Consider the following 17,780-nt stretch of genomic DNA (forward strand, 5'->3'; position numbering starts at 1 on the left):
CTGCATAGACCCTGGACCATGACAAGACTTCACAAAATGGTCCCCCCAAATCAACCAAAAAGATTCAAAAGAAATCCTACCCTGCTCCACCCACATAGGGTGCTTAAATAAATATTCCTACCAGTTCATCCGATTCTTCTTTGGGGTGGATTTCCAAGGATACCACTTCTAAAGGTTGCCTTCTTCATATCCAGCATCTAATTGAGATGCAAGCAATGCTTTGTAAATTACGATTGTCTGTCACTTGCAGCAGCCAGGTCCAAAAGAGTCATCTCCATCAGGAACCTCTTTAAAGAATTATGGCCGTCAGAACCTATTGCCAACTGAAAGCAAATGATTTGTCTTTGGAAGAGCAGAAAGGCTGTTTATCCTTTTGCCTTCCTCTCTCTTTCAATGGACCAGTATTTATGCTTATCAAGGATGCTGCTAGATTGGTAAGTGCCACTGAAGAATTCCAAGACCCCTTGTACAGTTTGAACAGCTGGAGGAACAGCTGGAAAGACACCCAATCCCACTGTCAGGATGTAACATCCTGCCAACATATAAGATGGGCTTTGTAGTAATTACTTTGTATGCTTGCAGGGCCATTTGGAATGTTGATGAGGATTGTTGAGTCAAACAGCATGACTCCAAGGTCAGTTCAGCCTGGGCTATCAAATTGCTGAGTGAAGTATTTACAACTGGGGTATTGGAACTGTGAGAAAGGAAGCAGCCTGGAGGGAGGGGCTGGTATGAAGTGGGTGATGGTATTGCAATTGGCATGAGCTTTTGTCCAGTCTGATCTTTAGCTTGGAACTTGTCACTTGTATTAATAAAGAGCTTTTTCATATCCTATGATGGCTTGTAGTAGAAGTCTCTGAGTTAATAACTAAAGGACCAGGACCATCATACCCGCCCTTTAAATCCTAACTCCCCCACTCTTGTTCCCAAAACTTCAAGATGGAAGGATGGCTTGTAAAAATATTTACTACTCTTTTTTCTAGAAAACAAACTCTTCCCTGCAGCTGCACTGAGAATTTCATGGTAGATCTTTGGAACTCCCTGATCAATACTGGCAAATACAGGAAGAGGAGAAAACATTGCATGTTTTTCATCTCCCAAGTGGGACCTATTTAATCTTGATGTGATCGTTCAAAACTTACAGGAATCAGAAGGATGAATGTGTCTTCAGATGAGATGAACAAGGCTTTTTGGATGGTGTGTCCTTCTCCATAGAAATAATTGCCCAAAGACAACCTCTGTTGCCTTCCAAATCCTATGACTATACAGTTATCCTGGGTCAGTTCTTCAGGGTGGGCCAGGTTAAGAAACAGAAATTGCCAGGATTCCAGGAATGCTACTTTATTGTTGTAGGGCATGTAACAGAGACTTGAAAGCTTCCTCAGACCTTCACTGCCTCCTTTTTAAGGACAAGTTCAAGGCAGAACTGTTCTGAGGCTCTTTCTCATGCTCATTACTTTCCTAGGCTGAGTAACCATGTCACCTCTCCCACTTCCTCCTCAAGATCAGAGCTAAATTCTTCTACAGGCTGGCATACCATCAATTCTGCATCTGGACATCTCATCCAGGAAGAAGAAGGCAGAGCAGGGCAAGAATCTCATAAGCAGGTGAAAAGAGACAGACAGACAGACAGACATATTTTTGGATTTGAAACAACTTCCAGCTGGGAGATTTGGGGGATTTGGAGGATTTGGGGGATTAAATTTTGACCTTCCGTCCTGAAGCTTATGTGATTTTCACTTTCTCCTTGACCAGATTCATAGGATGTTTTTCAGGAGAAAGAAGAGTTTTGTTTTGTTTTGTTTTCACAATTTCAAAAGAGATTCCACACCCACCACCCATGAAAGACACAAAATGATTAGAGAACTTCATGATTTTCACACCCCCTCAGCTTAGTCCTCCCTCTTGGATACATCTGGAAATGAAGCAGGAGGATCAGTGCAGGAAGCAGGCTGAAGACTGAGGGGAAGCACATACCCACCAGAAACACTGTGCTGGAAGACTCCATGAACTGATCATGCCACATGTTTCACAACCTGAGAAGACCCACTCGACCACATACTCAGATTTTGATGAGCCTATTTTGAAGCCTACAAAAAAGCCAGTTCCTCCTACCCGCAAGATTGCTTGACACAATACATAAAGACTAGGTGGACTTCTTCAGATTTCCAAAGTCTTCCTTCTAGGATGTGGAATTTTGCATTTAAAGTGAGCTTCTGCCTCCATCAGCCTTCCATGAGCTCCAGGTTACTGCTGGAGAAACATCTGCCTTCCTTTACTTGAATGTTCCAGTCTAGCCTGGATCTTGGCCTGTTTCCACTGAGTTTCTGGCAGTCCAGATCCTTGTCTGAAATGCTACCTTACCCATTGATTCCACTGCAACTGGAAACCAGGCTTTGTTACAAGACAGCAGGAGTCTGACATTTCTTCTAGCATGGGGACAAAGCCAGAGGAGTCACAGTAATTCAACCCACCTGCTTTGGTTGTTTCTTTTTTTTAAATTCCCAGTAGCGCACAATAAATGTAAGTAATCAAGCGTAGGTAATGATTGTGTGCACTGCCATTTTACAGACCAGCCCAATTGAGTGCTGCACTTTAATCAAGTTTTTATGCCTACCCTGTTTCTGATCTGAAAGGGTGACCATTTGGGACATCTGAAAACCAGGATTTGTTACCCAATATTTCTTACCCCAAAATTGTCCCAATTTTGGAAAACCCCAGAACATGATTGATTTGCACCTGGCTTAGTGCATTGAGTAAATCCATTCTGGTTTGTAAATTATGAATACTGGCTTAGTGCCATGTGTGAGCCTGGCCTAATTGTTGTTAACAGAATTGAGCACTTAGGATTCGTGCAAAGAGTGAACCAGGTTTAAAAAGTAAGAGGTGATAAACTCTTTTAGGAATGTATTGTGGTTTCTTTAAAAAATCCATGTTAATATGTGAAGTCTCTTTGAAGCTGATGCAACAACACAAGCTATGGCAGATTGCCAAGACACCAAAACTGCTCTTTTAATTAAGCCTGGTTATGAAATTATGTGAGCAATGGTCCTTTGCTGACCCAATAGCTGCTGACTATGACTGCCTGTACCAGGCAGAATTAAATTACATAAGTACAAAATGTTCTTTTCAACATATTGCTTCTTTTTGGAAAGGAAAAAAAAATAGAGAGAGTGACAGAGAGAGCACACAGAAGATGAAATCAAAAGAAGGAACAAGCCAGGACTCATCTCGAGGAGGTGGCTGGAATAAACTATGCAAGAAGAAGCCTCAATCAGCTTTAAATTGCTTTTGTCCAGTTGTTTATCTTTAATCTTCCTTTTTGATTTCAGTGAAAGGTGATCGCTTGGGTCAAATTACTTGCAATTCCCATGCAAGTTTGGTTTTACATCAGCAACAAGGTGTGGGAACAAGCAGGCTTAGGACTCTGCTCCTGCCTCAAGAAATGGATAGAATATGAATAAAAATGGAGGTATATTTGTAACAAGGAACACAATGTTAAGGACCTTAACTCTGCTGCTTCCTGTGTTTGTCCTTTGCTGCTAAGTTGTGTATTAGTTTCTTCCATGGCTGAATTTTCTTTCTACCCTCTTCACTCCCCAGCGTAGAACCTAAGATACAATTTGTTCTTCAGATAAAGATCTGGAGAACCTCATATTGAACTCCTGTTTATTACAGATTGTGGGTTGATGTTAATGTTCCTTCAGGCACATCTGAAGATATATATCCATCCCATAATTTCTATGGAGTTAGGTTGGAGTCGGCCTGACATGGGAAAAATGGCTTATCAGGCACCAAAAACATTTCAACCACGCATTCCCAGAAGGGAAATAAATAAGTTAATACGCCAACAGGTCTTTTTTTCCATGATGAGGACCACAAAAGTTATTTGGTCTGTTCCATACATTACATTAAGGCAGGGTTTCTCAACCTCAGTAATTTTAAGGTGTGTGGACTTCAACTCCCAGAATTCCCCAGCCAGCTATCTGTGGAAGTCCACACATCTTAAAGTGGCTGAGGTTGAGAAACACTGAACTAAGCCATAGTTTGATCACTGTGGATTACTCAATAAACTCCAATTGCTCGGCTTCACAATTTGAACTAAGCCATAATTCATGGTTTCTAAAACACGAATCCCATTATGCGTTAGCATGAGATGTCCCAGCTTTCCCTTTACCAAAGCAAGCTGGCCATCTAGAAGCTCTTTGGGTTCACTTCAAGAGCATCTCCAAGGGGCACCCAGAAAGTTGAGGTAACAGCTGCCAATACGTGATTGAAGCCCCACCTCTTATTTATATATGTAGCACATGCAATGCACATTAAAAGAAGTGTGGCTCAGATCATGGTGTCACAGACACTATCCAAACTTTTTCTACTTCCCTCCTGCAGGTGCCCCCAGTTGACTTGGTGGTGGTTTATTGTCCATCTCTGCTTTTCCTTTATAATCTAAGGGAGGATAAAACTATTTTCCATCAGCCTTCTCTAATTTGATGCTTTCCAGATGTATGGGACTACAATTCCCATTATCCCAAGCTGGAGAATCCAAAGTGAAGAAGTTTACAATAAGGATTATAAATATGTACAGTGTCTCCTTGAAAATTGTTGACCACAAACCTGGTTATCACAAAACGTGCTTTGGATAATACAGTTAGGTTGTAATTAGCACGTGTTCAAATAATGCAATATTTGATTTAGTGTGAATTGTAAGTTGATACCAGGTCACATTTAATGCAACCCAAAATTCAGTTAATATGAGGTTAGCACATGTGCAGTTGGGGTTAGGGTTTTAGATGCTTCTAATCTTCGTGTGTGCAAAATGGAGAAAAGGAAGATTTCGTCAGAGGAAAAAAGTACAAGTTTGAAAAAAGACGTTTTCATCAGTGTAAGTTTACCTTTAGGAATGATATTTAGAAATGTTTTGATTTTATTTTACTTTCTATAACTACTCTGTGACTTTGTTAGCCATAAATTTCAATGATAAGTAAATTCCTTTTATCCTTTATTGTAGTATTTCATTACTATACATATAAAAATGTTGGTTTACCATTTTTCATTGCCTATTTCCGTCGAGCTGGAACCTATTACCCTATTTTCCATAGAAATATCACTTCAAATAGTGCAAATTCAAATAATGCAACCAATTCATGGGACTGTAAACCATCCAGAGTCCCGCTCTTGGGGGAGATGGGCGGTAATTAAATTTGAATAATAAATAAAATAAAATAAATTCATTAACTGCACTAATTGAGACCCACCCGAATAAGGTTTCCCAATTGCCTTCCCCCCCACCACTCGCTTGTGTTGCACGTTGCTAATACTGGGTTTGAAATAATACACTGCACTCTCTTTTGCTCACTTTTTTATTACTTGTTTCTTATCTCAGTAAAGAAGATGTGAAAAAAATTGGTTAGTTCGGGTGCAACGTTCACAGAGGGCAGGCTGCATTTTCAAACACACGGTAGTCATTCTTTCTCTTTCAGTCTCTCCTGTAGGAAGTCCTAAGTGCTAAGGCTAGTCATGTATTGTGCAAATCTCATACAGCTACAGATCAAACAGTTGGAGGAGGACTAAAAAGCATCAGGAGGGCTTTTGCACTTTTGGCTTTGGGGATATGAGGATGCATGATCAAGAGAGCCTTGATGCGCAGCATGTTACAAATGGCCAAGAAAATATAAGAGCCGGATGCGTCCATTCCTATGCTTTGAAGTCAGAGATAGCAATAAAGTTGTCTTGAAGCTCAAAAAACTCTACAAAACCTGTACTGTTGCTGCCCTTTCAAAACTGGGAGCAGGGGGACAACAGTCCAGATTGCTACTACTTTAATCAACCTGATGCAAGAGCTGGCAGAACATGCAGGATGCAGCTGCCAGATATTAGTATCAATTGACCTTCGGTTAGGTGGAACAGGACTCATGGGCACCCAACAACAGGACTGGATTGGTGATGGGATCCAGTGCCAGCTAGCACAGCACAGTCAAGAACTGGGAACAGGCCATCTTCCATGGATTTGTGAGAGAGATCCCCGGAGTAGAGATTCACGCTTTGCAGGCACATGGTCAACCTTTGGCATCTCCGCCGGAAAGACATCTTCTGGTTGGGCTAGCAAGGACCTCTGATATTCGTTGGGTAAAATAAGTCTACATTAGAGAGAACGGCTTTCCACAGGCCTTTCCCCACTGCAGAGTTTAAGCCTTGAGTCACCAGACAATAACATGGGCATAACATTTGCTGGCCTTGGGGCTGTACCGTTGCTTCTGTTCCCTCTGTTTTTCATCCCTGCAATTCCCTCGCCCCACAAGGAAAGGAGGGACAAAGCCTAATAGGTTTTGTACATCTTAAGGTGGCCCATGGAATAAAAGTGCAACATTAGCATGGGTATAGCTAGGGATGATCCGAGCATGACTCAAGGGGAGGGGAGGGGAGGAGACGGGGGAAAGAAGGAAGGAAGGAAGGAAGGAAGGAAGGAAGGAAGGAAGGAAGGAAGGAAGGGAGGGAGGGAGGGAGGGAGGGAGGGAGGGAGGGAGGGAGGAAAAAGAGAGAGGGAGGGAGGAGCTAGGAGAAGGGAAGGGAAGATACAAATGGCCAATTTTGTAAAGAGGTACCTTAAGATTTGCATGCAACTGAATAAGACCTAAGATGAACTATGATTAGGAGGGCTACTCTATTTCTTCACCTTCTGGTTTATGCCTTGTCTAAGAGGTATCCGGTTGGATCTGAGGTTGATTTTGCACAATTTGGTTACTAAATTGGGAATTCATACAATAGACTGGATTCTAAAGGGGCTGTGTCTGCACACCACTGAGCCACAAAAATAAATAAATAAATAAATAAACAAAGCTCAGTCTAACCAAGTGTAGCATATTTAGCAAAAGTAGCTACTAAATTTTTCACTGAGCTGGGTAGGCGTGTGGTATGATTGCAGAGTTGAATAGAGGAACTGGCTTTGACTAACTACCTTTGGTTGGGTCTCATCAGAGCCCTTTCCCACCTTCCCCTTCTGACTCTGGGGTGCTCAAACAACTCTGAAAAGGGGCATATTTTTCAAAGTAAGAATCATCACTCTATTTACTGATTTTTTTCACACTGTAGTATGAAACACTGCCTCTGGTTGGTTCTGTCTTGTGCCCTTGAAGACATATTGCTTATTTTCCATGATGCTGACCTTTCCTTTCTCTGTGTTAATTTAAAGATGTTTGCTTATACTGTAGTTCCCTTGGTCAAATATCTGTATGCTTTTGCATCCCAACCAACCTTTCTCTAGTTTTGCAACCTCACTTTCTCCCTCCTTTGCTATGCCTTCGATTCAAAGTGCCTTCCTGGATATGGTAGCTTCATTCTTGCTTTCTTGACCAACAGTGATATTTGTCTTATAGTTGGAAATTAATCTGTGATAGTTTAGTACAGCCTTTTTTCTCTAGCAAACTCTGGAGGCCCAGAACTAAAACTTCTATCTCTGCAACCAGTCAAATAGAGACGATGGGACTTATAGTCCTACACTCTGGAATTTCCCAAATTACAGAAGGCTACCTTAGGACCACAACTTGATAGGCCCATCAGTCAGATTTTGATTAGGTGTTTAACCCAGCAGCAGCATTTTATAGTTCCATTCCACTCTTTGGACTACAATCTTGTCTATTTCTGCCTGGTCTCACTCAAGTATCCATGGTTTCACCTCAGCAAAAAGCTTTTTAAGCTGTTGATTTCAGTGGTGGATTGCAAGGCCTGGACTATCTACTGTATTGTCTTTGGGAGGCCTGGCAAATTGATGGTGGTGGTTGTTAAAGCCCACATTCTGCAGCAAGGAGGGCCTTATCCTTTGTAAATGTACTTGATGGGAGATCCACTTTCATCCGAAGCAAAGCTTTCGCTCTCGTTCAAGGTATCTCTTTCGATGGCCATGTTGGCACTTTTTATTCTTGTGATTTGGGAATGCAGTCGTTTGTGCTGTTTCCTCAGCTCCGCGTAGGAATGGGAGAAAGTGTGGAATATGGAGGTAGCTGGAAAAGCCATAATTAGGATCCCACTCAGAATGCTACTCAGAGCCACCATCTGGCCTGGAACACTCCTTGGGACCATGTCCCCATACCCCACTGTAGTCATGGAGATGATGGCCCACCAATAGGAGGCCGGGATGCTGGTAAACTCCAGGACCTTCCCAGATTCATTCTCTGCAAGGTAGACCAGGGGAGAAAACAGAGTAACGGCAACGCACAGAAAGAGGATCAGGAGGCCAAATTCACGAGCGCACCTCCGCACTGTGAGACCTAATGTTTGCAAGCCCAAAGAGTGTCTTGCGAGGCGCATGACGTACAGTATCCTCAGTGCCCGTAAGACCCGGAGCACCAAACCCACCTTCTCAAGATACAGATTCCCACTTGGCCGGTGGTCATTGTCCGTGGGTTCGTCATCCAGCACAATGAGGGAGACATAATAGGGAGAAATGGCCATGAAGTCGATAATGTTCAAGGGCCCTTTGAAAAATTGACACTTGCTCTTGGCTTGGATGAATCGAAGGCAAAACTCCAGGGAGAACCAGGCTACGCAGACAGTCTCTATGATGAAGATGTAGTAGCACTTTTGGGAACATTCACCCTAGATGCAGAAAAGGGGCAGGGAGAAAAGCCAAAAAAATGTATGTATCCTGCAGTTTTATTATACACCAACACACACACACACACCCCAACCATACCACAGAGGCTGAAATGCACAACTCACTGAATATTCTTCAAGGAACAAAAAACCATTCCAGCAGCAACGAAAATACGGCTCTATCTTACAAAGAAAACGATTAATGGACATTAGCTCATCACTTTTCAGTAAGCCACTCTTTTAGCTGAAGGATTTCTGTCACAGTAAAATACAGTATACGATATCCTTTCTAAAGGAGTTCAGGGCACGAAGAGTAATGAACTTGATGTTGTCCTTGGGAAGAGTCACCACTACTTGGAAGCAAAGTATGTTCTTTGCTCACAGATAGTCCCTTGTTTCACCCAGCTGAAGAACGATGAGGTATCAGTGGCAATAGTACTGGGAGTGTGCAGTGCCAGGTGAACCATCTGGTTCAATATAAGCAGAAAACAAATTGGCAGCTTTCCATTAGAGGTTCTGTACCAGTGTATCTGTTTGGATGGCCCCCAAAGCATCCTGACCCTTTTAGAACCTGAGATCAGCTCTGCAAAATCAAATCAAGAGCTTCTCTAGTTCAAGATCTTATTTCCAGCAGCATCCAAGGAAGACCATCAGCTGAGCAGAAGGCCATATGGTGTTGATAGTGGGGATTCCTGTGAAACATCTCCCTTGCTCCTAACAGAATGTCACATCCCAGGATTCCCTGGGGGACAACCCCATATGGGTGAGTATCATGATTTTATCTCATGGTTTAGCCTCCTACCAACCAGCTGCTACATTTAGAACTCTTCCTGTGAAAATAACTGCTCACTATCCATCATCTATCCATCCATCCATCCATCCATCTTCATTAAAATGATGATGGTTGATTTGATTAGATCACCAGTAAAACAATCCTCTCACCTGCGGTAAAGCTTGCCAGTGTCCAAAGCAAAGTTATGCACTTTCCTGCAAGCCCTGTAAATTTACTGTAAACAATTAATTAATATTCATCACATTCACAGCAGAAAAAAAAATGGAAATGAAATGGATAAAGCTGTACAAATTAGCTAGCTCTACTCAATTGACAAGAGAGACACCAAATTCGTAAGAAGTGATCACTGCAATGCAGGGATGATAGCTGTGTGAGAATTTTATTGCAAGGATGTAGGCTGGGCTTTGCTGGCATTTTTTAATTGTGCAATTTTAGGAAATGTATTCCCTGGAAGAAGAGCTGCAGTGCAGGAGAAGGTTAGCTGAAAGTCTTAGATGGGCCAGTGGCTCATATATTTTACCTTCCTCAGACTGACACTTTCCAGAATTGATGGAACTGTTGTGTAGTCTGTGAATGACAGGATTTCTAATCTAACACATCTGGAAAAGATTTTTTCAAAGAAAGTTATGAAGTATGACAAATAAGGTGATGAATGAGCCAACATTGTTTTTCCGTGTGTGTTCCCCTTGTTCTCAGCAGAGAAATCTCCAACCCTATAAGGCATGCTAGTAAGAAACTCTTGACCTCAAATCATATTTTACCCAACAACATGCAAAGTTGGTAACTTCCCCACTCTGGTTTCACAACTGGATGTTGCATTTGTTCCACTACTTTGTCCTTATTGTTATTCCAATCAGTTTTAATAAATACATACAGTAAGTGGACCAGAAAACAGCACGTTATGCCCAGTACCAAATGCCACTGATTGACAGAGATCTGGTCCCTTTCAACCTGGATCTGTGTAGACTTAAGCATCAATGTATGGTGCACAATAGAATTCTTTCCCTGAAACTGGCACATCAAGGGAAATTCCTTGGTGATGTGATGTCTGCCCAGTGATACAGTGTAAGAGAGGGGCAGCTTCATACTGCCCACCCTGGTAGGAGAATATAGCCCCCATTTGTGCATCTGCAAAAAGTTCTGAAAAGCACACCATCATGAGACATTTATGGCTTTGTTACAGAATGGAGAGTTTATTTTATCTGCATTCAATCTGTAAAAGAGGTACTGGCGACACTGATAAAATAGTTGCCTATTTGGATCCAGGTATGAAGAAAGGTAAGGTCTCCTTTGAGTTAAATTCAATTCCTGTTGACTTATGGAAACAAGCATGCAGTTTTCTTGCCAACCATACAAAATGGTTTGTCACTGCTTTCTTCCAGATTTCCTGGTCTATCTACAACCCTATCCATCTTTGGCAGTCTTCCAACCAAGGATTAACCTAGGTTGTCCCTCCTTAGCGTTTTCAAGATCAGTCAAGGAATCTGGATATATATGATATTTGGAGAGATAAATACAGTTGTAGATGTCCACGATAAAGAGAGAGAGAGTATTTCTGAGTGTGATGGTTTTAGGCCAAAGCGTAAAATGCATATGAGTCAGAATGAATTTTGAGTTCAAATCTTCTGACTGGTTAACTAGGGAATAATCTGATCGATCAAAATCCAATGGATTGGCTATACATTGAGGGTGATATCCTCCTTCCTTAAAATTGCAAGAAATTTTGCCTAAATAAATAAATGGTTGGGCATTTGACATCAGAATTCTCCCCACTATTTTACCAGCTGGAATAGCTGAAGCTTCTCATAGCTGCATCCATATTACAAGGACTGCTGAGTCACATTTTTCTGCATTGCTGGTTATATTTGAATAATTAATCCAGGCTAAATCAAGTCGTGCAAGGTGAGAACTGGACAATTTTTTTAAAAAAAATCCTATTAGTAAGAAGCTACAGTATGTAGCAGTACCAAATGTAAACCTACATTTCTTGTCTTTCTTGAGTGATAAACCCATAAGCCCCGGCAAGAGCCGTTCTTTATGGATCGCTGAAAAGGTTTTATTTAGTAATGCCATTTAACAGTAAAGGTTATACAACTGCCTCTCACCAAAAAAAAGCAGGGATCTGATTTTAAAGGCATTAGAAAGTTTTAAAAAGGGAGATAGACTTAAGAAGAAAAGGTCTTTTAAGCTCATTTCTGTTGCAGGGGGAAAAAAAAGATTAGGCTGCAAAAGTTTTGATAGGATATGATTGGCAATGTGATATAATAGCTAGCACATTGAACTATGAAAAGAAAGACTGGGTTTAAATGCACACTCAGCCATTAAGTTTAATTTCCTTTAGCCTAGACTGTGTCATACAACTATTTTAAGTTGAATAGGTGCATAAACCTTCAGCAGATACAGTATGGTGGGATAAAACCAGGAAAAGTGTAAACCATTTTTTAAAAAACGGTATATCCATCTTTAAAAGGTGTACTAAGTCCATCTCCTGCCTTCTCATAACTGTTTTGGGAGATGATTCCAGAATTGAATCACATTTTTCACACCAGCACATTGAGATCCACAGATTGGACACACCAAGCTTTTGGCTTGGCCCTAGACATGCTACTAAATCTTGATTTAGTTACAAGATGAAACTGCAGCTGCAAGAACAAATCTGGTGCAATTCTGGAAAAGAGTATTGATAATATTAGATTAGGAGACCAAACTTGGAGAGTATGGAGCAACGGCAAAACTGACAGTATATATCCATAATAGAAGCCTAACCAAATTTAAGTAGGAATGGTTCCCTTATACGTTACACAGCAAGGCAAATTTGAGCATTTGGAATATGGTTTCTAGGAAGAAAAAAGTTATGAGACCAATCAAAAATAAGAGATGAAAGGACATAAAGAGATACTAGCAGTAATCCTCAATGTTCAGCATAATGTATAAACACCTAGGTTGTGGTTGATGGTTAATGGTTAGAGAGAGAAATGGAAGAGGAGAATGTGTCATCAGAAAGTTTTCCCGTAATGTTTTAATTTATTCTTAGTAGCTATTTGTTTTATTCTACTGCCACTATCTACTGTAGATATTTTTTCCTTTGGACTTCACTATTCTAACTAGATAGATACTGTAGATAGATACTGTAGATTAGGCTGACCATACATCCTGTTTTGAATGGGACGGTCCCGTTTTTTTAACATTTCCAGACCATCTCGTCGTTTTAATATAAATGTCCATTTTGTCCCGTTTTCTTAAAAACCTTACTTAAAAATTTGAAAGTTCCCATGAACCTGTCAGAATGCAGTCTGACTTTGAGTGGAAGGAGGGGGAGCTCAGCAGAAATGGTGGGGGAAAAGCCGCAGAGCTCAACCTGGCAGGATACCTAAAAAGGAAAAAACAGGATCGGCTGATAGGCGGTGATCAAAGGGCGAGCTGATTGGCTCCTGCCTTGAAAGGGCGGGAAGAAAAGAACGTAAAAACACGGCCAGAGGAGGAACGGCTTGTCAGGGACAACCGTTCACTGGACTCTCCAGCCCAACCTTGCCTCTCGCAAATGAAGGAATCCAAAGATTCCCAGCCTGAGAAAACTGGAGAAGTTCCTGCCTGCCGATCCAGCCCATCACCCAGCCCTGCCCCATTTTGCCATCCCAATGTCCCGTTTTTGTCTCAAGGAAATATGGTCAGCCTACTGTAGATAGATGATGGATGGAGGGATGGAGGGATGGAGGGATGGATGGAGATAGACAGACAGACAGACAGACAGACAGATAGATAGATATGGTTTCACCATCTCAGACCCAAACCATAGTTTGGACCATGGTATAGGGCTGAACCACCTTTTCACCCATCTTCTAGTCTCTCTCTGTTTATTGTTAATAGGAGCTTGATCTGTAAGCATTGGGCAATGAAACTGTTTATCGCCTCGTGGTCAAAAGATCCAGCTGCTGATTTGTGCAGATCAGCTCCTTGCTAAAAGCACGGAAAAGTCAGGTTATTTCTGCTTGGATTTTTTTGTTTCAGGTCAGCTGGCAATCTTAAAGAAAGGACAACCCTTTTCTCCATCATAATTCCCTATGAAAATCTCCCACCCCCGCCACCCCTTTCCTGCCTGCATCTTGTCTTCTGAGAAAACAAAGAACAAAGGTTAGATATAAAAAATAAGCAGCATCTTCCCGATACATTATTGTCCATTTCACCCACTCTCTTTTTCATCCTTTCTGTCTCTTTTAACACCCCAGGCATTTAGGGATTTCAATCCATAATACATGCCTGGTATTGAAGCATCCAAAAAAAAAAAGCTAAAGTTATATACATCCATACATCTATACATCCTATCTATCTATCTATCTATCTATCCATCTATCTCCTGATTTACCAGAGGCCAAAATATGTAAAAATGCAAACATTCTGTTTGTAAAACTCAGAGCCAACAACATTTATATTTGGAAGCTGTTTAATTATTCCCTCTATATATCATTAAAATTTGCCTACACATGCATGCACTTCACCAAGGTTAGGATGTTTCAAATGAAACAGCATCATCCCAGAGATAATGGGAGATTGATAGCACAACATTCAGAAACAAGTCTCATTGAGTTCAGCTAAATTGATTCCAAGGTAAGTGGTGTGTGGAATTGCAGGGTGCTCATCTATAGCACATCCAGAATTTTCCCTCCATGGCCAGCCATTGACATGGTAGCCTTCAGCATCTCTTTGGACGCTTGATCATTCAACTCAAAGCCTCGTGGCTTTTTCAATTTCACACCTCCCATGGTGTGCAAAAATGTGCAAAACAGTGGGGCTGCATAATGCACAGAAATGAGAACGGAAGGACTCTCTAATAATCCCTGCAGCCAAGGTGTGCTCTCTGTGACTGCGTTCCTGCTTATGGATTCCGCCTCCCCGAGTATAAATCTTGATCGTAGGCAACTTTACTCAGATATAAGTATTGCTGTATGAAGTCTACAAGGCTAGCCACCTTGGATTAAGATATTCCATCTATGATGCCCAATGACTAACCAGTAACATAAATCAAATCAAAACTTTATTATGGGCATTGACCAGAATTTTTTTTTTAATCCGTTCAATCATGTCCAATTCTAGGAGACTGCCTGGACAAGTCCCTGCAGCTTTCTTGGCGAGGTTTCTCAGAAGTGGTTCACCATTGCCTCCTTCCTAAGGCTGAGAGAGAGCGACTGGCCCAAGGTCACCCAGCCGGCTTTCATGCCTAAGGCACAACTAGAACTCACAGGATCCCGTTTTTTTAGCCTGGTGCCTTAACCTCTACACCACACTGGGTCTCGCATATTTTCACTTATTTTAAATTAACACCACTTAACCCTTACAAGGGAATCCCCCAACCTATCTTAGAACAGATTGGATGGTGACATTCTAGTCCTTTGGGCAACACTTGTAATCCTATCCCATTTGTAGGACACCAGATCAGGGGAGTTTGCCTTAAGAGGCCCCAAGTTGGTTGAGCTTTCCTGAAGCTTCTCCCCACCCCACCCTGCCCCACTCCCTCTCTCTCTTCCAGATCATGGTTCTCACCATCTTTTGAACATTCCGGGCAGTTAGAGTGTAGTCAGAGGTCTTTGTGTTCACAGGATGTTGCCTTAGGCAGAGTTGGATTTAGCTCAGGGCTGTCTAAGGCTGTTGCTACTATGCCCATTTTCCCACCACCCCCTACTAAACTGGCAGGAGATCTTAGTAGGTACTACACAGCATCTGTGTTGGCTGATAGATTGGGAATGGCTGGTTTGGTCTTAATGATAGCAACTTTCAAGGTCTTTTTCTAGCAAAGAAGCCAGCCTGAAAAAAAAGTAACAACAGAGTTTTTTGGGGGATGGGGTGTGATTTATATGTAAAGAGCATTTACCAGGTTTCAAAACTGCTAATTATACTACATCTTTCCATGAGATGGTATGTAGAAATTTAGGGGCAAAGAGTCATAGTTCCCTACCCAACACTGGACAGTTCCATGTCAAGGTAAACCAGGGCTGACCTTCTCCTTTAGCTTCTGGTGACAACTGGACAACTTTGAAAAGAGATTTTTACTGTTCTTAACTGACACAAAGTGCAAGGACTAAACTACGGTTGTACATTTGGGAGGGGCCCTGATCTTTTTTTTTTTTAACTAAGGTTCCTCCTTTCTCCCTGCAGATAGTTTTGCACACTTTACAGAGATATGAGGTATGATCATCTGGATATACCTTGACCATTGTGCTTCTGGTAGGGAACTGGTGCTGTTATTTGGTTCAACTCCCTGCAAAAATCATCTATGGACTATGAAGAATGGAGAGGACCATGTGGAGGTTATCTAGCCTGACTTCTGGCCTTCCCAGCATCATGTTCCCAATGACAAAGAAAGAACCTTCTGTGTGTAACTCCTTAAGTGTGGGAGTGGGTACTGATAACAACCCCATAGAAATCAAATGGGAGTGGCTCAACCTTTCCCCACCCCAATGCATCTATCTAAAGCTAAACATGGCAAACCAATGGTGCAAAATAATGAAATTCCATCATTAAAAATGATAATTCAATGGTAATTGTTGGAAGAGCTCTGGAAGTCCCATCTAAGGCTTGGAGAACATGAGATACTAGGGCCTCAGGTTGTGTATCTCACACAAAAGCCAGTTTGCTCAATCTGACATCCTCCAGATATGTGGGATGACCTGACCTTTGACCTATGCTGAGCTGTGAAACACCTGCTCTAAAAATTAAGAAGATAATACATATTACTAATAATTAATAATTATATGTTGGAAATTGACCATTGATCCTTGATTTATTATGCAATAGCAATAGAACAAGGACTTCCTTACCCTGTCTTCTTCTTCTCTTAGGTCTGGCATAGTGCTGACACAAAGGCTTATTGCTGTGGTTGCCACAAAGAGAATGGAGAGGCAAGCAAAAATTTTCCCAGGGAGTCCCGACTGTGGGTTTTCAACCATGTCTGTCAGCTTGCTCCTGAACCGACCAAATCTGGTCTCCTCCTCCTGGGCACAGGACATCATCTTGCTCCTCTGCAGTTCTTCTTCTTTGTGCACCTGTGCTAATTCATCCACCTTTTGGAAGAGCTTCCGGAAACAACAGTTCTCTAACCTTGACTCTGCAATCCCCCAGTATTTCAACTCTTCCTGGAAGGACAAGACACACATGTTATGGAGAAGCATCAGTTTCCCCGCTGCAAGGAAGCTGACAATCATCCCAAAAGCACTCGGGTTCCGGTCAAAGAAGAATTCATGGGTGTCTTCATCATAGTCATCACAGATCTGGGTGATTTCCTCATAGCTGCTGCATGATTTTAATTTGCTCAGCCTAGAGGATGGAAATTCATCCAATGTGCTCCAAGGTAGGAGGTATTTGATGCCACCAACATTGATCATGACCTCCTTCTTTAGATCAACTGTTTGGAACTGATCTGAGCAGTAAATTCTCTGGATCCTTTGGTAGTGGATCCCTTTGGCAGACGGAGTCTTGACCCCTGAGATGGGAAGCAGATGGTTCAAAGATTTGCAGGAAGCAAAGCTGTAGTCATGTTCTCTGCTTCCAGAGAGAATAGGCATCTCTGAGAATTATCATGGAGAACTTGAAGCAGCATCTGAACAATGCTAACAAGGAGATGGAAAGAGGAAGATTAATAAAGAGAGGGAGAGAGAGTGACAGAGAGACAGAATCATGGTCACTGTAAGATGAAGAACAAAAGCAATCAGGTTTCAAAACCAATCTTCTTTCATTCTTCAACTTTGCTTTGGAGAACATCTAAGTTATTTCAGAATGCAGGAAGCTGCCTGATGCACTATGGTATTGTGAGCACTGATGCCAATAGATCTGCAGATTTTCAGGCAAATAATTTTTTATTCCACATGCAGGGGCCAGGACTTGAATAAGAGACCTTCTGTGGTAAGCAATTAGTTGTTTTTAAAACATGAAGACCATGATTTAAAGACTCAAGGACATCACCTTTAAAAGTCATTGCTCAGTGGATCCCATGAGGGAACTATTTCCAGTGTGAGCATAATAACTAAATTAAAAACAAGCAATAAAACAGCCCTGCAGCATTGGACCAAAGGTTCATCTGGCCCGGTATCCCTCTTCCAACCGAGGAGGCCAAAATGCATCTGAAGTTCATCGGCTGTATATGAAAGTATTGATTTTCCTCCACTGTTTGACCCTGTTACTTACTATTCAGAAGGCAACTGTCCTGTGCATAGGAGATGCTTTAACCATTGGTAGACCAAACCATCCTGCATTTATCTAATTCTTTTTAGGCTAAGTTAGGACCTTCTCACAATTGGATCCTATAAATTAATTATGTTTATATGGGAAGGATTGTTCTTGCTTGATCCAAATCTGTTACAAATCGCTTTAATCAGATGACAGTATTTCAGTGACAAAGGCTTTCCTG

At 41.7% G+C, this 17,780-nt stretch overlaps 1 protein-coding gene across 1 annotated transcript; it reads right to left on the bottom strand.

The window, feature by feature from the left end:
* Positions 1–7,809: 7,809 nt before the first annotated feature.
* Positions 7,810–16,938, bottom strand: KCNG4 (potassium voltage-gated channel modifier subfamily G member 4). Its single transcript, XM_063313001.1, has 2 exons — positions 16,195–16,938; positions 7,810–8,592 (listed from the first exon to the last, which is right to left on the bottom strand). The coding sequence occupies exons 1-2, from the start codon at positions 16,936–16,938 to the stop codon at positions 7,810–7,812; spliced, it is 1,527 nt and encodes a 508-aa protein (XP_063169071.1).
* Between the last annotated feature and the right edge of the window lie 842 nt (positions 16,939–17,780).

This window comes from Candoia aspera, chromosome 11 (assembly GCF_035149785.1).
Source record: "Candoia aspera isolate rCanAsp1 chromosome 11, rCanAsp1.hap2, whole genome shotgun sequence".
NCBI classification, from domain to species: Eukaryota; Metazoa; Chordata; class Lepidosauria; order Squamata; family Boidae; genus Candoia; species Candoia aspera.